General features: G+C 36.8%; 1 protein-coding gene across 1 annotated transcript in view; it reads right to left on the reverse strand.

The window, feature by feature from the left end:
- Nucleotides 1–446: 446 nt before the first annotated feature.
- The window catches only part of foxo6.L (forkhead box O6 L homeolog), a 48968-nt gene continuing 26303 nt past the window's right edge, over nt 447–23111 (reverse strand). Inside the window, exon 2 of the mRNA XM_018246412.2 lies at nt 447–4262. Within this exon, the coding sequence (XP_018101901.1) occupies nt 2895–4262 (1368 nt within the window). The 3' untranslated portion in view covers nt 447–2894. The remainder of the gene's footprint in view (nt 4263–23111) is intronic.

Here is a 23111-nt window from a genome sequence, read left to right on the forward strand (position 1 = left end):
CAACCAGGTTAGGGTTTCGAAGTAGATTAAAGTTTTCTGCTCCAAAGTTGCATATTGTTTCCAAATCAAGTCTTGACTGACTACCATCATTCTGTTCAAATATATTTTTCCTGGCCCCCATCTTCCAGCAGGGCATATGTCTCTAAACCTACCCTGTATTTTGTGCCCACACCCAAAAGTTTATTTGGGTTAAAAAAAAGACAACTGTCTATCAAGTTGAACCTTTCACCCATCTACTTACTGTGTATTTCCTAAATGTACAGCACTGCATAAACAGGCAGTATACAGACTGTATACAGACATATGTAGATAGAGAAAAGCAGGGACAATCTGAGACAAAGACATAGTACGGTGCAGAATGCAGTCACCTTGTGTAGGCCCACCTCCTAACCACTGGATTCCCCTGTTTGTGGGGTAGTTTAATAATATCAAATACCACATAGATATAATATTTAAAACAGTTTAATTCCTGAAAATATTCTGTACAGTCAGTATTGTTTATGTTACATCTGAAAATCCACGCACTACGACAACACATTCAAAAACATTACAATCGCTTTACACCGCGTGAGGAGGATAACAGGTACAAGAAAGTTCTATATAGTGATCCTGAGCATCATCATACTAGTCCTTAGCAGTGTTTGATGCTCAGCATCGTTATATATAGCAAGTGTTTGTTGTCAATGTATAGAGAGCATGTTCAGTTACAGAAGGCATTTTTGAAGCTTGTTACATACTACATGGCATTTCCAGGTGCAATAAGGCACAATAGGAGTTAGCCTTGTAGCTTCAAACTCAATAACCATCATCCTCAAAACTGCAATTCCTCCATTTTACATCCACAACAAGAAATTATTAAATTGTGTAAAAAAATAACATTTCAATTCAATTTATTTCATGGATTAGTCATATTTGTAGACTGCACAATGCTGGAGGGTGCATGTAATTGTTCCCCCTTCCCCCACACTGCCATAATTGCACAGCCTCCATCATTTTCTATGGAGGTCATTACAAAAAAAATTAACAGTCCTTTAAAACATGAGGATAAAATGTTATGAGTGCGTAGAACGAACAAAAGAAAATATACAAATAAAATAAATTCACAATATATCTTCTGTATGTACACAGTTCTGTATATATTAAAATCTGCATATGAAATAAAATCACAAACACATATAAACAGCAATTTGAAATTTGCAGGGAAAGGGTAACCCACGGAATGTCGTAGATGTAGTGATTAGTGCAGTTATCCAACTGCAGCTTGGTGCAGACACATGGGGCCATGGACACTGAATCAGTGTTTACTACAATAGATTGTCAGCTGCACAAATAACTGCAGCTTTTAAATGATTTATCCCAATGAAGAGTAAAGTGACTTAAAAACAGTGTTACATTAAACAGGGTAAGCATTAAAAATCAGAGCCAAACAATGTGACCACCCCCTTAATAAATTAATGTTTTTAAATCATAGGGTTTATTATTATTACATGTAAACAATGTATTTAAGAGATAACATTTAGATTACCTACATATAATTTAAAAATGGTCTTGCAAGCTGCATGTTAATTTTAGAATCATATTACAGAAAATTCAGGAACATAGTACGAGGCAGGACTGAAGTCGAAGTAAAAATGGACCAGTAGTGTGCTTACTGGTAATTTTGTGCCCTAAAGCGTGCATTTTATGACATTCAATTCCTTTTTGCTGAAAATATCATTTGGATCAATTAATTTGCATTGTCATATAAATCTTACTTTACTTTACCAATATTCTAGGATAAAATTCAAATATTCTTTTTCCAACTCATGATTTTATCAAATGCCATGCAAGATTGACTAGTACATCGTTCCGTATTGAATGGGGCCACAGCTACTCTCTAATTATTACATATGGGAAATATATGTATTTTTTGGTCGACCCCATTGAATAAGTTGCTTTGCAAGAACATAAAAATTGCAGACAATGTCAGTAGATGGACATGGTAAGAAAATACAGAGGCTTCCTTACCAGAGAGACCTTGATATAAGGAATTTGCTTACATGGACATATAGTTTACAGACTGTGGAGATGTCTGTAAATTTCTGTACATTTTAAGATCCTTACTAAGCACTAAGTCTTCTGGGATAAGAGGGTGGTTTAGGAATTGATTAAGATAAAACTGAAAAAACATTGGGTCTTGTAAAAAAAAGAGCATGCAAATGTCTAGGAGTAAGATTCTACATACTGTATACAAAAAAAAAGCTTCAGTACACAAAATATCTTTCAAGGAAGTTTTCAATTATTGCTTGATAAAGCCTGTGTTAGTAGAATCATTGCCTGGTTAAAAGCAAGGAGTCTCAGAAAACACCAAATCTACAAAGCAATGTCTGAGAAGTTACCTAAAAAAGTTTCCGTGCTTTGAAGTTTTTTTAGAATTCAGAAAAAGGTAAACTTCAACCTAAAGGAACATGGCTCCGGAATCTACCATACTTTTTGAAAAATATTTAAAGCATGGCCTGTTTTACAATATCAAATCACTATCTACTTATGTAGTAAGACTGTAACCTGTTTTTCACAATAAAGACTTTTTGATTATAGCTTCCATTTTGTGAGACACCATACCAGTTAATGAACGTTTGATCCTTTGTGTATTTTCATGATTGAATGGGAACTAGACACTGCTTGATCAGATTAATTGTCAAAATCAGGCAGCACCAAACCTCTTTATCCCAAAAGAGATAGGTCAGTATTTGTTCTTATAAAACACTTTTTGAATAAGGACAGGTGTGTACAGTAACCAAACAGCTTAGTATGCAGGTTTATCATTGTCCAGGTATCTTAAGCAGTTTAGGGAGATATCTCAAAACCAACTACCAGTGCAAAAAAAAGCCCTACACATATATACTGGTTCAAGTTTATCCTTGTACCCAACTCTGATTGGCTGGCTGTGAAGTGACCGCCATGTTGAATCCACCTTGTGGTGGCAGTGATGAGTCAAAATTAAAATCCATCTCATCATTGTCCATGAAGTCATTAAGAATGATGGACTCTACATCACACTCCAAAGTCCCATTAAACATGTCTAAATCTAGGTCTGTAGGGAATCTGTCCTGGTTGTATAACTGGGGATGATGGTGATGATGATGGTAAGGTGCTTGGTAGGGCCCTTCCATCAGACTCCCATTTCCAGACTGGTTGCTGAAATAAGTGTGATGCTGGGCAGAAACCAAGCTGCAGAATTCAGAGTTGTTCACCAGTCCACTTCCACTGATTAAGGCACTGTTGTTAACAGAGCAGTGGTGGTTTAGTGTGGATTGGTGATATAAGCTTTGACTCTTCATTAGGCCAGTAGAATATGGCATTGGGCCAGAGTCACAATTCCCTAACATACCAATGTTCTGCCTATGACTGCGCTGTGGGCCAAGCACATTTGTCAACCCTGGATCACTTTGCCCTAAACTCTCTTTGTGACCATAGGACATAGCAGAGAGAAGATCCTGGACTGAGGAATTCCTGTAGGTGCTTCCTGGAGGATAAGCAGCTTGCTTGTTTTCCTGGATTGTCTGCATTGGCAACCTTCTCATCATACCCATGGCTGGCTGACTGTAGATTGAGCCACAATAAGCCCCAGAAGGGGGGCTCAGTGTTGGGCACTTTGTGGAAAACGAGAATGCAGTACTCCTATGACGAAGAGCAGCACCAGACCCTACAGGGTAACTATCCTGAAGCTCATCCAAAAGATGGTCAGTTAAACCTTCACCTAGTCCAATTGTGCCAGTCAGCTCTGCCAACCTTGGCATTTCCACTGAGCAGCGATTGCTGGGTGATATAGCACTGGAGGGACTTGGGTACATAAGAGGTGAAGAGGGGGCCACATCATCATCTTCCAAGTCATCAGGCTCATCATTAGCTATTATGGGTGAAAGTCTCCCATTCATGTTACCTGATGCAGGATTGCTCCTGCTGTGAAATTCAGCCCAGACTTCAAAATCATCACTGGTATGGGAAGATGGACTCTCTGACCACTTGGCATGTTGGGATGAGGGACTGCCCTCCACTATCCTTTCTGGAGCTGACTGCACCTGCTGCTTCTTCTTTCCAGCCTTGCCTTTCATTCTAACAAATTTTCCATTGGCATTGTCCATGGAAGCTGCCCTCCTCCTGGGTGTTTTTCCAGTCTTACCACCTTCTGGATTAAGCATCCACCAGGAACTCTTTCCTGTTCCCTCATTCTGCACTCGGATAAAGCGTGTGTGGAGAGAAAGGTTATGTCGAATAGAGTTCTGAAAATAAAAAGAATTCAGTGGGTTAGACGAATAAACAGACAAAGCATCACTCTATAATGCTATTCTCTATACAATGTCAGTAGTTATCAAAATTTTTAATTGAAGTTCCAGCCTTTGTTCAGGGGCCCCATGAAATGGAAAGAGACACAGGAAAATATTATATTATTTTATATATCACTTATTCAGCCATAGTTCCAAGAATATCTAGTACAGCAAATACACATTCACCCCAATCCTCACCCTAACTAACCTTCAAACTGGCATTTCAAGTATATTTATAAATGCAAATGGTTATTTTCTCCTAATTCTCACCTAACTGGCCTTGAGGCTGCGCCTCCCCTGCTCCCCAGCTCCAAATTCCCCCTCAGGGGGGGGGGGCTTTAAAGGAAACAATGGTTCCTTTAAAGCCATAGCCAGACAATACATCAGCGGCACAGCAATTAGTTATACACTGATAATGAACATGTCAAAATGCAACACAGGGGAAAAATAGCAGTCCACTTTTTGCGAATTAACGATGCATAGGGAGCAGTTACAGATGGATCTCCACACAAAAAATCACCAAGAAAGACATTAGCCTAAGAGGGTGAGCAACTAAAAAGCAACTAAAGCTCATGAGAAATAATGGTTGGGTTCCTTCCTATGGCCAGCAGCCCTGTGGAACATAATACAGCTGCCATGAGCAGTGCAGAGAATACGAAGAGCGTATACTGTTTTCAGTATTAATTACATTTACAAATATATTTAAAATCTTTAATAAATGTATTTTGGAAATTAGCTTAGAATTACATTTAATTTCACTACTTACATTTTGAGTTCTCCTTAATTGATACAGAGCAACTGGTGTTGAAAATAGGCACAACATCCCTATGACACAAGGGAAATTACAATAACTTTTGCTACATACAGATGCCCCGTAACGCTTTTCATACCAGAAAATGTAGCATCTAACTTGATGACATTTAGGGGCACATTTACTAAGGGTTGAATATCGAGGGTTAATTAACCCTCAATATTCGACCATCGAAGTACAATCCTTCGAATATCAATACCGCATTTACTTCGATCAAATGATCGAAGGAAAAATTGTTTGATCGAACAATTAAATCCTTCGAATCGAAAGATTCGAAGGATTTTAATCCATCGATCGAACGATTTTCCTTCGATCAGAAATTGCTTAGAAATCTTATGGGGAAGCTCCCCATAGGCTAACATTCGCCAGTGGCGAAGTAGGTAGTCAAAGTTTTTTTTAAAGAGACAGTACTTCGACTATCGAATGGTCGAATAGTAGAACGATTTTTAGTTTGAATAGGTCGATTCGAAGTCGTAGTCGAAGGTCGAAGTACCCAAAAAAACCTTCAAAATGCAAAGTTTTTTTGCTTCGAATCCTTCACTCGAGCTAAGTAAATGTGCTCCTACGTATTACCATATGAACGCCAAAGATCCTATATTACTGGGTTGCCTTTTAATCCACGCCTGTGTTGTGTATTTACTGGCAAAAAACAGCATTGATAGATCAAAAGGCACCAGCACTCAAAGGGATAATTCTGTTTTACTATAAAGGCACAGTTTCATCTTGGGATAACCTTAAAAATTAAGACTATAGCCACTTAGTTGCAGAAGAAAGTGACATTGCCACCTGCACATACCTCATATTAATTTAACTAGCCAGACAAAGAGTGCACAGCCTCCATTTGTATCTGTCAACATATGTATCTCGGTTCCTTTATTAAAGGTCATCATTGTTAAAGTTTTATTTCTATGTGGTGTGATGTTGAATGCAGCCGTATAAGTAGAAAAATTACAGTCATATACATGGTTTCATACAGAATAATATGAGGTGTCTCTATGAAAGAGTGAATTGAAAATGATCTGCAAATTATCTTCAACAACTAGAACCTTAGCCTAACAAAAGCCAGAAATGTGTGTTTTGCAGGATTTTTGGAGAATTACAACTCATACATATGTGCCACTGTAAACTGCAGAATAGAAAAGAATATATGCTAAAGGGTCATCAACTTAATTGTTTTATTTATCTTTCAAGGTTATACATTTTGAGGTGTCATTGGGGGTGAGGGAGTTACACCAGGGGCACACATTGATTGGATTTTTCTTCAGGTTTCAGAATGCTGAAATAGCTGTCCTGTTTAAAACTGGATATGTGGCAACCCAACTTCATACAGGTCTTGCAAGCTAACAATTATTTTGCTGCATGGACTGTAAAAACCATGAACACCTGTTATAGCAGGACAACTACTCTTTTACTCTCTATCCACCTTCGATTGCATGTTAACAGGAACTGAATAATTGCAAATATTATTACAGGTATGGGACCTGTTATCCAGAATGTTCGGGGACTTGGGGTTTTCCGGATAAGGAATCTTTATGTAATCTGGATCTCCATACTATTTAAAAACAAACCCAATAGGACGGGTTTGCCCCAATAAGGAATAATTATATCTTAGATGGGATAAAGTACAGGGTACTATGCTATTACAGAATTTTTTTTTAATATATATGTTAAGTATTTGATTAAAATAGAGCCTATGGGACGTGGCCTTCCTGGAATTTGGAGATTTCTCGAGGTTTCTGGATAACAGATCCTGAACCTCAGAATACCTGTACTATTTTTTCTATAGTGTCATTGTTCTCCATAGCACTTTACAGGGGAAAAAAATTATACAAATACATGTCCAAATGGTTACATGTACAGACAAAATATTTTACCAAAATTGATTTACACTAACAATTGTATATTGTTAGGGGGACGGACAAGCTTTCTCTGTGCTCTCTTCTAATATACAAGTTCGATTTTTTACATATTAATACTGAGTAGAAGCAATTCCTTACTGCAGTTTTCTAGAATATTCCAGTGGATAAGCTTTGGTTGCCAAATGAACAGAGAAGGAAAGTAAAATTTATTGGAGGAGTCTAAATTTGTTAGTCACTAATATTGCTTATGTTCTACCCTGGGTTATCTGGTTTTGACCCCTTGCCTGCCTGACGATTCTGTTATCTGCCTGTCCTGATCCGGTCTGTTCCGTTTCCACCAGACGCCTTGTCCTTGATCTTCTGCCCAAAGACTCATGCTATCCGGTCGTGCCCCTTTGCCAGCCAGAACACCTCTCCAAATGCCGCCTGTGTGTTTTTTTGTTGATGTGTTGGCCAACGTGGGCCGTTTTTTTTTTTTAGAGAAAAGAAGTGCTGGCCCAGTTTAGAACATATGCAATTTAAGCCACCTTGGCCAGTGTTTTTGTAGAATAGAGGCACACCAGCCTGTGCCTAGGGAGGCAGATTTAAAGGGGTGGTTCTCAGGTACCTATATTTTGTGAGAAAAAAAATCTCCTCAACCGCTGCAGGAGACTTGTGAGTAAATCCAGTGGTTAAGCTGGGGGGAGCATGCGGTAAGTAGAGCATTTTTGCGCATCACCTGCGGAAATAACTGGGGTGTGCTGAGGTCTGATGCCTAGGGTGCCTCTGGGCCTAAATATGAAGCTGACTGGGGGGGGGCTAAGAAATTATGACACCACAGTGAATTATAGTTTGCTTCTTCTTTAAATACAAAGGATCAAGCACAAATCAAGCGTGTTTTACCTATATCTGGAAACCCAATATCCACAAAGCTCAAAATTATGGAAAGGCTTCCTCCAAGACTCCATTTTATCCAAATAATCCAAATTTTTAAAAATGATTTCCTTTTCCTCTGTAATAAAACAGTACCTTGCACTTGATTCAAACTAAGTAATAATTAATCCTTATTGGAAGCAAAACCAGCCAATTGGGTTTATCTAATGTTTACATGGTTTATAGTAGACTTAAAAGAATTGTTCAGTGTAAAAATAAAAACTGGGTAAATAGATAGGCTGTGCAAAATAAAAAAATGTTTCTAATATAGTAAGTTAGCCAAAAATGTACTGTATAAAGGCTGGAGTGACTGGATGTGTAACATTATGGCCAGAACACTACTTCCTGCTTTTCAGCTCTCTTGGTTTCCAATGATTGGTTACCAGGCAGAGACTTGGGGGGGGGCACACGGGTCATATCTGTTGCTTTTGAATCTGAGCTGCATGTTGAGTATTAATTGCAAAAGAAAAATTGCCAATACCTGTGCTTGCTGTAAACGGGGTGCTCCCAAATTTATTCAAGGTGCTTAAAGACACTTTACAAACGATCAAACGTTTCGGGACCGCATGGCCCTTCCTCAGTGATGAAGGGCCATGCGGTCCCGAAACGTTTGATCGTTTGTAAAGTGTCTTTAAGCACCTTGAATAAATTTGGGAGCACCCCGTTTACAGCAAGCACAGGTATTGGCAATTTTTCTTTTGGATTTACTACTGGCGAGTGGCTAGGCCAGTGCCATATACACCCACCTGTATCCCTTGTATTGACTTTGCATGAGTATTAATTGCAAACTCACTGAACAGATATGTACCATGTGGCCCCCCTTCAAGTCGTTGACTAGCTCAGAGTTATAGAGCTGAAAAGCAGGAAGTAGTGTTCAGGCTATTATATTAGACATCCAGTCACTCCAGCCTTTATACATTACATTTTTGGCTAACTAACTATATTAGAAATTTTTTTATTTTGCACAGCCTATCTATTTACACAGTTTTTATTTTCACACTGAACTGTTCCATTAAGGTATGAAGATCCAAATTACAAGATCAGTTATCTGGAAAATCCCAAGTCCCAAGCATTTTGGGACTAATTTAGTCATGCTTGTGACACATTCAAGTACAATGATGTCATGCAAATGTGTGGGATCGGTATTTTGAACACACTGTATTGACAAATAACTCTTAGTGGATAATTGGTCCATTGAGATATCAATAGAAATCCCCTCTTCCATGAGAACAGTTATGTTAGGAAGCTGTTTGTAGCAAGGTCTACGGAGGCTTGCAATAATAATGCCTCCAGCAAGTGCTTAGTGTCTTACAGATTCACAGAACACATCTGATAAAAAAAGAAATAGAACCAACGAGCATGCTTAGAATGTTTCAAGTCTTAAGCCAGTGGTTTTAGAATTTTATGTTGAGGTACCCCTGGAGGTTGAAACTTTTATAAGGGCCTCCTTGCCTCATGACAAAGTTACTACTACTCACATACTATCACTCTATAACAAGCAAACAAAAGTAGTGAACAGTTTTTGCAAGATTTTTATGAAATTACAAATTGTAATCCTACTCTGTTGGGGCTACAAAGGCTACAGTATGGTAAAGAGTAGGGTTCATTATTATTTGAATAACAATTTTAGGGGTGGTTCACCTTTAAGGTAACTTTTATTATGTTATAGAACGGCCAATTGTAAGCAACTTTTCATTATTTATTTTTTATAGTTATTTGCCTTTTTCTTGACTCTTCTTTTCAGCTTTCAAATGGGTGTCGCTGAATCCCTTCTAAAAAACAAATGCTCTGTAAGGCTACAAATGTATTGTTATTGTTACTTTTTATTACTGATCCTTCTATTCAGACCCTCTCCTATTCATGTTCCAATCTCTTATTCAAATCAATGCATGGTTGCTAGGGTAATTTGGACCCTAGTTACCAGATTGCTTAAGATGCAAATTGAAGAGCTGCTGAATAAAAAGCTAAATAACTCAACAACCTTTAATAATAAAATATGAAGACCAATTGCAAATTGTCTGAGAATATCACTTTCTACATCATACTAAAAGTTATCTCAAGGTGAAGAACCGCTTTAAGACTCTTCCACAATGCAAGTTAGGACTGATGTTTTACAAAAGGAGGAGAGACCTTTAGGGCTCTTACTCACTGGCGTTTTGACCTGCGCTCCCCTGCGTTCCGTTTTTTGGCGTTCAGCCGCAGGGGAGCGCAGGAACAGACGCAAGTCATTATTTCAAATGGGGCTGTACTCACTCAGGTGCGTGTAGGCGCCGAACGCAGGAAAAATGCAGCATGTTGTGTCTGAACCTGCGTTCGGGGGCTACACGCGCCTGAGTGAGTACAGCCCCATTTGAAATAATGACTTGCGTCTATTCCTGCGCTCCCCTGCGGCTGAACGCCAAAAAACGGAACGCAGGGGAGCGCAGGTCAAAACGCCAGTGAGTAAGAGCCCTTATATTGATTCAGGCACTATAATCTGATGATGGTGTTCCTGAGCCTAATGACTCAGGAGGAGCTAATTTACAATTAACTTTAGTGGGATGTAGACAGTGGTAGGTTAATACAATTAGCAGTTTCACACTGGAGCAAAGTAGAATCAAATAGCTCAAAAACAACAGCAAAAAACAAAAGTTTATCATAAAAATTAATTTTGAGGAAAACTATTACACAATCACATTAAAAAGACGTCTAGAAAAGCTAGATTGCTCAAGTCTAATGGGTGGCTTTTTGTTATATTTTTATGTTTATGGAATTTTCATATGTTCAATAGGTTTAAACTCCCTCACAGTGGCTGCTAGTCACTTTTTGAAGAACTAAACAAGCTACAAGCAATATCTTGGATCTTGTCCAAACTACTGAATTAAATATGTATATAATACTTATTTCTTCGTATAAGGGTACTGAATGCATGTGAACCCTTGGAAGCCAATAAAAATATTTGCAGCGGTGGCAAATACAAATGTCTAATGTTATATACATGTATATACATATTCAGATATGAAAGATATATGTGGCTATAGATATAGGCTTGTTCTAACCTTACTTATGTTAACCTTGGTTACACATATGATTACACAAAAGGGAATTACAACAAGTACATAAATATAAATAGGGTTATTTACTAAACCATTAGTCATTCTGGTCGGGTTTTTTGGGCAAAAAAACCCTTGAATTTTTCAAGGTTTATTATCCACCATCTCAAACCTGTCGAGGTCATGTATAAGTCAATAGGAGATCTCCCTTTTACAGTTTGAAGATATAGTGGTCTGCGCTGGGTTTCGTCCGATAATTCAGATGATAACCCGAAAAAAATTAACATCAAATACAAAAAATTTGTATGATTCAGGTTTTCGCTTGATTTTATCGAGGTTTTTCCTGACCTAAATTTTTTGAGTTATTTTATTGATAAATAATATAAAATCGTGGATGCAAGTTTGGTTTATTAAAATACAATTCGAGTTTTAGTAAATAACACCCAAAGTGTATACAGGAAGCTCCATTTTAAGAGCATTAAGGAATTGTTTATTGATATTTGTTTATATATTGTGGTTAATTTGCACAATTAAATGCTTTGATGTGAGATTCTGTGCATGTATATTTTTTCTTTAAAGGTATTAAAACATGGACCTTTGCACAGTACTAACCCATGAACAGCAATAAACAAACAATTGATTTAATTATACATTTCCTCTTTTTGCCAGTTCCTTTTACAGCATCACCTATGCTTACCACCAGGCACTGTATATTCCCGTAGAAAATATAGAGTAAATAATATCAATTAAATGTAATCATTAAACATCATTGTAACACCACTAATTTTATAACACCATTTTTGGCCTACATTGGAAGCAGAAGATATATTGACAGAACACTGCCAAGCTGTTACTGCACAGGTAAGAGATCTGTTGCCCAGAATGCTCGGGACCTGGGAGTTTTCAAATAATGGATATTTCTGTAATTTGGATTTACTGGAAAATCATGTAAACAATAAATAAACTAAATTTTAAAAATGTGGATTATTTTCATAAAATGGAGTCTTTGAAAGACAGCATTTCCGTAATTCAGAACTTTTGGATAACAGGTTTCCAGATAATGGATCCCATACCTGTATATGTCAAAATTGTTTGTTGTAGCTGACATATTTTTAATTATAATGTTATTAAGCACAGAAAATCACTCCGAAAATATTTCACTCAGCTATTTTTTATTCTGTTGCCTGTATGAAGCAGAGAAAGGGTGTGTGGTCATTTTCTAGCAGTTAGAGAACCAATGCGTGTCTTTCTATGTCTGTCTTATGAGCAAGATGTTGCTCACCAACCCATTGGATGTTGCTCCCAGAAGCCTCACAGCAGTTGCTCCTTTTTTGAATTCCTGGTTTGGAGGCAAGTTTTGGTTGCATAAAAACAGAGCTTCCTGTAGGCTGCCAGACCACATAGGGGCTAGCAAATGGCCTATCACAGCACTTATTTTACACCACAAGGAAGATTTTTCATTCTTGTGCGGTTTTCCAAATCTTGTGCTGTTCTAGTAATTAGCAAAAAAATGAGAGTTTGTGAGAAGCATAAAGATTAAAAAATTGCAGAATTAAAAAAACTTGAAAAAACTGTCCAGATGAGGCTAAGGGTGCAGAGATGGTTGGCCAGAATGGGCCACCTTAAATAAGTATACTTTAGAAAAGATAGTTCCATACAATCTGCTCATGTAACTGCTGCTAAATAGACATCTAGGGGCACATTTACAAAGCTCGAGTGAAGGATTCGAATTAAAAAAACTTCGAATTTCGAAGTGTTTTTTGGGCTACTTCGACCATCGAATGGGCTACTTCGACCTTCGACTACTACTTCGATTCGAAGTAAAAATCGTTCGACTATTCGACCATTCGATAGTCGAAGTACTGTCTCTTTAAGAAAAACTTCGACCCCCTACTTCGGCAGCTAAAAGCTACCGAAGTCAATGTTAGCCTATGGGGAAGGTCCCCATAGGCTTGCCTGAGATTTTTTTAATCGAAGGATATTCCTTCGATCGTTGTATTAAAATCCTTCGAATCGTTCGATTCGAAGGATTTAATCGTTCGATTGAACGAATAATCCTTCGATCGCAGGATTTGCGCTAAATCGTTCGACTTCGATATTCGAAGTCGACCGATTTTAGTTCCTAGTCGAATATCGAGGGTTAATTAACCCTCGATATTCGACCCTTCATACATCTGCCCCAAAGTGTATATTAAAGTGTCAACAATATTACATTTCAACTGGGATATAACATCACTTTCTGGCATTCCTGGGGCTATAACAATCATTTAGTTGAGGATGCTTCAAAAGGATAAAGCTTTGACTGATTGGAATTTTAATTATAACAGTTTTAGTATGAACACAATGACTGGATTAAATGTTGAGGATCAAATTTTAAAAAAACATACACAGCAAAACGTATGAATTCATTAAGTTCCTGTATATGAACAAGTAAGATTTATTTAAAACACATGGAATAGCTGCTGATTATTCTGGCAACTCAAAATCTCGTGAAGACAATAGTATTCACCTGATAAGTAACACGTTAGGGAGAAACAGCTGAAGCATTGTAAATAAAATTGCAAAAAAAAAATTGTTAAAAAGTGGAAAGTTCAGTATATATTAGGATAGCTAAACGCACACTTTTTCTATGCAATCAATGTGAAATGCATTTTAACAAGCAGTAGCTGAGTTACTACCTCATCCCTTTAAAAAAAAAACATAGAATGCTACATGACTGCATGTTACTAGATATATGATGTGGTTACCCTATCCAGCAGAGGCCATATTTAATCCTACAGGAAGGTGACCACAGGTAGCAGCAATAAAATTATACAGACAAAGCAGATACTAAGCAGTATGCAAAAGAGTATCCCTGGCAAACAATATTTCTAATCACTTATTCAAGGTTGATGTTATTAACCCTAAACTGTAGTCACATCTTTTACTGATGTTGAAAAGCTGCATGTGCCATATATTCAAATGTGATACAGTTTAGCTGCACATAAACACTCAAAATTGAATAGACTGGAAAAAAAATTGAAAAATGTAGTGTTTAAAGAGCAGTTACATCTCAACTGGACAGAAAAATTATAGGCCAGATGTTCGGATCCGGAGGCTAGACATTCTGGATGTGAATCATGGAATGGAAAAAAGTTAGAAGTAAGCATAACACAATGCCTGCTATATTTGTGGTACAATGACCCATATTAGGTAGCCAAACACAATTTGACCCAAAGAAGTATATACCTCAAGAGCAGTGAATGAGATTGAGCCTTTCTTCCTTCTGCATCTGCTAATACCTAATGTATGCATAGAAAAGCATCCATAGACTACGTTTTCTGTCCAGACGAACAGACAGACTGCCATTTAGTCAGATTAGAAGATGGCCTTTGTGGACTGCATGTAAGGCACACATATAATAATGCTTTAGAAAAAGTTCTGTTTAGGGCTATATTGATATTTATCTACCCCTACATTAGGTGCATGCCCTCAAATTTCTCCATAGGATTGAAAAAAAAAATCCCCCAATGTGAGGCTGTAAATCACTATATATATATATATATATATATATATATATATATATATATATATATATATATATATATATATATATATATATTTATATTATCAAGTGTACTGTCATTACAAAGTTACCTCCAATATAGTCATTGTTACACTTGATAATATATATATATATATCTATATCTATATATATATATAAACATCTCCATTGTGGACAGCACTCCATAGTCAAATAAACTGAATAAAGCATTAGATCATTGAAAGGTTTATTGGTGGACCAACGTTTCAATTCCGCACAGGAATCTTCGTCAGGGTCTCACCCTCACACAGATTCCTGTGTGGAATTGAAACGTTGGTCCACCAATAAACCTTTCAATGATCTAATGCTTTATTCAGTTTATTTGACTATGGAGTGCTGTCCACAATGGAGATGTTTGTAAAAGTTTTACGGCCTGGCACCCAGCATTTGGATTACCCTTTTGGTTGTGCGTTCCTACTTCAGCTATATATATATATATATATATATATATATATATATACCTGTATATATATATATATATATATATATATATATATATATATATATATATATATATATATATATATAACGAAAAAGAAAAAGATGCACACCAGGATTTGTGTACAAAAAATTAAAATTCCATGTTTATTAATTTAGATTAAAAATTCGGCCAACGTTTTGGTCTGCTCCTAAGACCTTTATATATATATATATATATATATATATATATATATATATATATATATATATATATATATATATATATATATATATATATATAATCAAGTGTACTGTCATTGCAAAGTTACCTCTAATATAGTCATTGTTACATTGCTGTGATGATGAGCCATTTATTGTAACATTAGAGGTGCATATTTCACATAATGATTGATTTGTTTTAATTTGGTTAAAATGCTGAATATAGAGAAATTTGTTCTGTCATCTGTCTTCATCACTTGACCCAATCCTTAGTTTTTATCAAGAACGAATGACAGTCATTGGGTACCAAATAGCCTCCCAGTAGACTGGTAGCTATACATATGGCCTTTTTTAAAGGATGTGGTTAGCACTACAGCACTTACAAAATGGCTATGTAGAGGGCTGAAGGGATCGTTTTACCAGTTACAGAGCCAGACTCAACAGTGAGAAAAGGCTATCTCATGGTTTATCATTTGAAAACTCATGGACAAGATTCAATTTGAGGAGGAAAAACTTTTCTCCTAATTTTGTTCCAGTTTTTTCCCCATAGACTTCAATTGCGTTTTCATGTGATAAACCATGAGATCACTCCAGAAATCCACAACAAGGGTCTTGCTAGAACATGATATGATTCCTAAAGTAGGGATTTTCTACATTTTAAAATGCTCCAGAAATCCCCACAGCAATGGTTCTGATTACTAAATTGTTCCATTTCTAGATGCGTGGTATTTAAAAAACATATGGGACCTTCACCCACATAAACTGGCTTTCCAGACTTTTAATGCAGCAAGCTCTACTGTTGCCAGTCCATTGCTAGATATTTGGCCAGATTCAATTCAGTGAGAAAAATGTATCTCATGGTTCAGTTCCAGTTTTCACATAATAAACATTAGATCACCTCTTAGACATTAGACATGTGGAACAGAAATTTCACCAGAAGCAACTTTAATTGTCTTTGAATATTTTGAAGTGATACTGACACTAAAAAAATACTTTTTAAAATATGAAAGTATTTATGGCTCCCCTGGGCGGAATTTGAGACAACACAGGCAGAAACGAACTGACTCATGGACCTGGCTCCTCTGCATTCACCCTCTGACCCTCCCCCCATTTACCTCTTTCCCATTTCTTCTCTTCTCCCCTCTGGGAATTATAGAAAAGCACCATTGATGGATTAGGCAACACTGATCACATGCCACAGATCAGTGGCGGAACTACCGGGGGAGCAGGGGGTGCGAGCAGACCAGAGCCCGCACCCCCTCAGGGCCCCCCGCAGCCCGCTCGCCACTGGAATCCGCCGTGTATTGAGGGGGCGGGGCCTGGCTGCACGTCACGCACCATGGCCCGCCCCCCTCTAGTTACGGCACTGCCACAGATTACATAAAAGTAGGCAATGATAATAAAGATAACAACATGCTTACTTAATAATTATTAAGGTTTATTTGTTGCATAGAGTTATATTTCCAGAAATGCCTACAAATTTAACATGCCAATCTGTGATAATGTACTAGAATCACAACTTACATGATCATACGTGTACTAATGATATGTTTGTAAAAGTTTTATAGAAAATAAAAAAATTTAAATTAAAAAAAAAGTATATTAAAAGTTAGCTATAGTTCATGTTGATCGTTTTTTGCTGAGAGGTTTGTTTTTGTAAGTAATTATTAGTTGAAGTTCCTAAACCTGACTGTTTTGCCAAACTGACTGTACCATCTTAGCCTGTCAGTTAAAGTTTCTAATTCTAACTGACTGGTAGTGACTGCTGCACAAATATGGCAGCCCCCTCATACAGGAACATGGGGCATCAGACAGGTAATGCAAAAGCATTGTGCAAATACTTTATGGCAAACTTATAAGTAGCTTTTAAAGACAATATTATGATAGATGTAAAAAAGAGTTTGATTTCTGGAGTCAGTATCTCTTTAAGCAACTTTATTTTACCCCATTATATTAAAACAAACTGTGAATGTGACCATGTAAGTATAAGTTATGATGGGGCCAAATGTAAGAGTTGAATTTAATAGACACTTGTCTTTTTTTTTAACTTCTATTAACTATCTGTGTGCACCACTTGGATGCCTAAATGAAGTTTGGTGCACTTTTGTAAAATGGAAGATCTGGACACTCATTCGATCTCCTATACACCCTACTATACCACCAGTAACTATGCCTGCTGCCTATTCTGACTTTAGTCATTGAAAAACAATTTCCAGCAGTGTAGTTTATTGTTTCTAGCCTAGATGCTACATAGACAGACCAAGATTTTCTTACATCAATAGTTAATAAAACTAAGCACTAACTTTGACCAGGCTCAATAACCCACAGCAACCAATCAGATGCTTTTAAACAGGTGACTTTTTATTACATAACCCTATTAGTGCTCTACACATACTCTATTTTTAATTCTTTGCAATATTGCAAGTTTTGCCTGTACAGGTCACTGACAGTTTTCATCCCCCACAAACTAAAAGAAATAATTATGGTGAAGAGACAGAAAAAAAAAAAACATGAAGTGGTAGTTGAAAGTGCTTTTCCTTATATTTTTCGTATTCATGTATAAATCACAAAACATCTCTTGAGCATATCAATCTTTAGGACAGAAAAAAGTAACAGAATATAATTGTAAAAAGTATTTTAATAAACTGAACAATTGCCCTACACTGGTAAAATTGGTGTTTTCCCTAAAGCTAAATAAACTACTACTGGGGGTCGTCCATCAACTGGGTTTTAGGCCACAAGTTTCATCTCAGATAATAGATAAACTGTGTGGAATACAATGGTTTTAGTTCTTAGTTAAAACCAGGAGTCTAATGGCATTCAAATGTCACTCTACAGATGCAAACTTGTGTAAAAAAATGAAGTATTCACTTAATGGTTACAGCTTCATGTCTAGTTAGTAGAAACAACGTCCTTCTCCCTTTCTTCAGAGAACATTGGCATATCTTTTTCCTGTAGAGCATGTCATGGCTGTGCACACCACCTTCAAGCTGCAACTTAGTAAATATTAATATGTCTACACATTTTAACACTTGGGGAGATTTATCAAAGGTAAAAAAAAATTTCCTATTAAAACATCCCTGCAAGTCAATGGTTCTTAAGTAATTTTTAACAATTTAACCAGGGCCTACTTTCTCCATTTTTTTTACTAAACATGAGAAGACTTTCTATCCTTTGGGCCAAACACCTGCAAGCCTGCTCCAGGTTCTCAGTCAAATGAGGTGAAACCGATACAGAATATGTCAGCTCACTAACATTATCACCTACCATCTTTCTCTTGATTGTGTATTACAGCTATTTTATGTTTCGATTTTTACACTAGTGAATATGAACCAATAAAACTTTTTTCCCACCAAGTTAAGGAAAGAATTCTATCTACAAAATGCAAAGCACGGTAATGCTGATCCTAGATCATTCAGTTCAGGGGCGTAACTACAGAGGAAGCAGACCCTGCGGCTGCAGGGGGGCCCAGGAGGTACAGGGGGCCCCATGAGGCTCTCATTGATGAGCAATTTGAACATATATTGGTAAAACAGGACAAACACTGGATATGTTGGGGGCCCTAAAATTAATTTGCTATGGGGCCCAGCAACATCTAGTTACGCCACTGATTCAGTTGTAGTCAGCAATACTGTAGGTAGAGAATTCTGTTCCAACTTTATACTTTTATTTTATCATTGAAAAAAAATACTTTATTGAACAGAAAGTGGAACTTGGCACTGATATAGGCACAAAAGAGCTATATATATATATATATATATATATATATATATATATATATATATTCCTGTCACTCCTGTTCATACATAAATTGCCCATTAAGATGAGAACTCTGTATTCTGTGAATGCCACATGCTGCAGGATAATTCAGTGCCGCCTACTCTAAAGATAACCAGCTCTCTGTGCCAATGTCCCAGTGGAAAGCGGTGTGGGGAAGGGTGTAAACTTGCCCTAAGAGGACAAGCTGCAGCTTGCAGTACAGTAGGCGTTCCAAGCACGCCCCATCTTGGGCAGTCCCCTGAGGTCTTTCTAGAGTGCAAGTTTCGGGAGATAAACAGCTGTACTATTCCACCCCAACCTGTCACTGAACAATTAGATCAATGAAAGTATATGCTAGAAATGTTTTTCTTTACTGCAGGTCTATTGATGCCCAGTACCCACTAACATCTCAAAGATGACTACAACAAGAAAGAGGAAGCTGTAAATCATACATGCTACTTTAGGTAGTACTGTAATGATAAGAATTGATAACAATAATAATTATAATATATCACTATGTCACACCAAAAAAATTGGAAAAAGTGTCTCCATAAGTCCAAGACTGCCCTGTATAACAATACTTGAAGGTAGAGTTGCCTCCCTCTGAGGCAGATTTTTGTTGACTTCCTCTTGAGCAACTAGCAGTTATCCAGGTTTACTTTAAACCAAGAATTTGAACTCAATCAGCTTGTAGTTTTTTTTTTTCATTTTAAATTACTATGTTACTTAGGCTAGATATTTGTAGATGCCATATTTAATTGTTTCCAATCTGACAGGCCTTCTTGAATAGCATAGTTTTTATACATAGGAAACAATGATCAAGTACAGATCTATTGAAAATTGATATTACATTGGTGGGTTAGAGAAAATTTAGAAAAATATGAATCTCCAGATATAGATTTTCCCCCAGTAAAAATATACAGCTGCCATAAAACCATAGAATTTGTGCTAAAGACCCAGGTATTTTCAATGCAGACTTCACAAGTAAAGTTTTTCAGTTATTTAGAAGGGCTGTTCACATTTGAGTTAACTTTTTAGTACGACGCAGAGAGTGATACTCTATTATTTGTGGTTTTTGAGTCAGTGGTTTAGCTTTTTATGTAGCAGCTCTCCACTTTTGAATTTCAGCAATCTAGTTGCAATGGTCCAATTTACCCAACCAACCATGCAATTATTTGAATGCACAAATTTTAGTTGCTTGGTATTATGGCTACTATGGTAAGGAACCTCAGAAAAGGATGACTTGTGGGTAAGTTAGAATGACCTATAGTGACAATGATAGCTCACCTTGGCGTTGTTTCCGATCAACAGAAGTTAAGATGATCATGGCATGAATGTAAGAAGGAAAAACAGCATGATCTTGCAAGATTTATGGGTGAAATTATTCTTACTGGGCATATTCTTGTATCATTTTGAGTTTGAGATTGTTGGCAAACCTATTCTAAGAAGTAGTGGAGATCTTCCAGTAACTGTCATACAATGGCATATTATGATACGGTTGGCACTATATTCAAATGTAACTTTTTCAGTAGTGAGTGAAAAACACACAGTCACAGTGCTGGGAGTTCTCCTGAAATCCCCATTGATGAATAGAAACAAATTCCACCAAGACCTCTAACACAGGAAAATGTAAACCTTTTTCATTATCTTTGGAACTGCCCTCACATTACTCTAGTTTGGCAAAAAGTAAGAGATTTTATTAATGCTAAGTTGAAAATAAATCTAACTATATATCCAGTTTATGCCCTTTTGAATATTGGCACCCCTTCTTTTGCTTTGAGCAAACATTGTAAATCTGATCCTGTTTTGATCTCAAACTTACGGTTTATGGCAGCTACAAAGAAGGCCCTATTTCTGTTCTGGATTTCAGAGTCTACCCCATCCTTAAAAGAAATTTTAGTATATCTAAACCAATAATGCTGGCAAGAGGCCATAAAAATTAAATTTGAAGAACCACACATTAAAACTAAGTTTTCTAATAATTGGTCTCTATATTTTGATCAAATAGACTCTAAACATAAATCTAATATTCAAGAGCTATTACGGATTTAACTATCCTAATGTCTGGGCAACATAATTAACTCAGTGTCAAAAAATTTTGTGTTTTTGTAACTCCACCGTGCGAGGTTTAGGTTTGTTTTGGTTATGTGTTGCTTTTGTTAGTTTATACAGTAGATCTGGCAACTAAACATTATTATATCCGTCATATGTACTCTTATTTGAGGCAAGTATAATCCTCATGTTTTCACAATTGTATTATTCCTTTGTGGTGGAAACAGCACGTTAAATGCATTCAAATAGTTTAATCATACTCAATTTACGCTGTGTAAAAGTAATTCTGTATGTTTTGGAAAACCCAATAAAAATGTTGAAAAAGAAAAGAAGACCTCTAACAAAGCTTCCCAAAAGAATAGAGTCTGTTACAGCAGCAATGGAAGGACCAAACTGATATTAATATCCTTGGTTTCAGAAAGAGACATTGGACATGCAGGTGTTCAATAGCAATACAGCGTGAGTATGTGAATATGCTATGTTGTACAATGCTGCTCATGAATAAATAAGCATATATAGGAAATATTTGGTACTGAAATTCAGCCAAGAAAAAAAATGAGCTTTTTAGAAATAAACGACTGGACTAAATAATGAAAAGTACCTCAGTATACCAAAATAATATTCATTGTTTTATTTCTTTTATTTTCCTTTACTAGTTAGATGTATATCTTGGTGTGTGCCCAGTGTATTAATTTTCTGCATATTAGTATAGTCAGTACTTAGTACACTTTGCTATTATATTCCTTACATTAGCTGGAGATATTAGCTAACACAATATAACTCTTGTGATTACATATAGATGGTGCTGATGTGTTGCCTTCCTGTGAAATTACCTATGACATCCTCAGCAGGGCAGCATTTTGGTAGTTAATACTGCTTTGTTTGGTAAACATTGTTGTATGTTATCATGAATGTTATAGATGAGCTAGCATTATGTATATATATACAAACTATTGGGAAAAGTACTAAAATAGCACCCCGCAAAGGCATAATTTAAACAATATAAGGAGGTGAGGTCAATCCCACTGATTTTAGACTAACAAGGGTGGGATCATCCTGGTTTTAAATTTTGCGACTAATGTGATACTATCAAAAACACCTATGACTAAGTACCGGATGGGTACGAAACGCGCAAGGTAGGCCATTGTTGGGGTATGTACTATCTGTTATATATATGCTAATTTAATAAATATTTTTTTTGTTACATTGGATTCCTTTAGGTTAATGATGATTTGAGAGTGCCCTGGGAACTGGGGTAAAATTCTGGAACTTTTATTGTCCTGTGTGGACTGGCAAATTAGACCCCCCTTACAGTCTTGTTTAGCATTTTGGTAGTTACCACTAACAATCAGAACCAGTATGAGGAAAAGGAATAAAGTAGAAAAAAGTGCAAGGGATATTTTAAACAGTTTTATATTTGTTAGATAGTGCCCCTATATTCTTCAAGGACATTCAACCTCCAGCCCTCCAGCTTTAGTTGCATTGCCACAGTTTTAATTACTATACATATCTATAAGCAGAGTGTGAGATTGCTAGAGAATTAACTAGCTAGTGTGTCATGAGAGAGAAGCTAACTATGCACTGGCAAAGAGAAAAAGAGGGGCCAGCTGGAGATCAGACAAATATATTATAAAACAGAGGGGAGAAATAAATGAGACAGACAATATGTGAAATGTTGAACTGAACAAATCACTTAAAGGAGAGCACCAGTTAAACCATAAACCATTAGTACACTGTAATTAAAACATTAAATATGAATTACATAAAAAGATATAAGAAAAAAGCATTTGCCCTTTCATTAGGAATTGAAATAATCTCTGCAGATGGCATCATGCAAGCCACTGGCAATTCCATAGTAAATTAGAGCGCTGCTTCTTTAAAATAAGTGGAAGCAGGGAATTCCCTCTGTAAGAGTGTGTGTGGGGGGAGTGCTCACATCGCTGTGGTTACAGGTGTCCCAGACGGTTGCTATGACACCCGGCGACAGGAGGGTTCCCATGGAAACTTGAAGGGTGTTTGTAGGGACAGAGCGAGTAAGGCCACAACACATACTGGTATGGAGTAACACCAAATAATGCTTCTGCAAGTTTATAGGCTATGCAGCTCTGTATAATAATGGCCATTTGCAGAAAGACCATGAGTATGCAGCTCTGCACT

Source organism: Xenopus laevis, chromosome 2L (genome assembly GCF_017654675.1).
Source record: "Xenopus laevis strain J_2021 chromosome 2L, Xenopus_laevis_v10.1, whole genome shotgun sequence".
Taxonomy (NCBI): Eukaryota; Metazoa; Chordata; class Amphibia; order Anura; family Pipidae; genus Xenopus; species Xenopus laevis.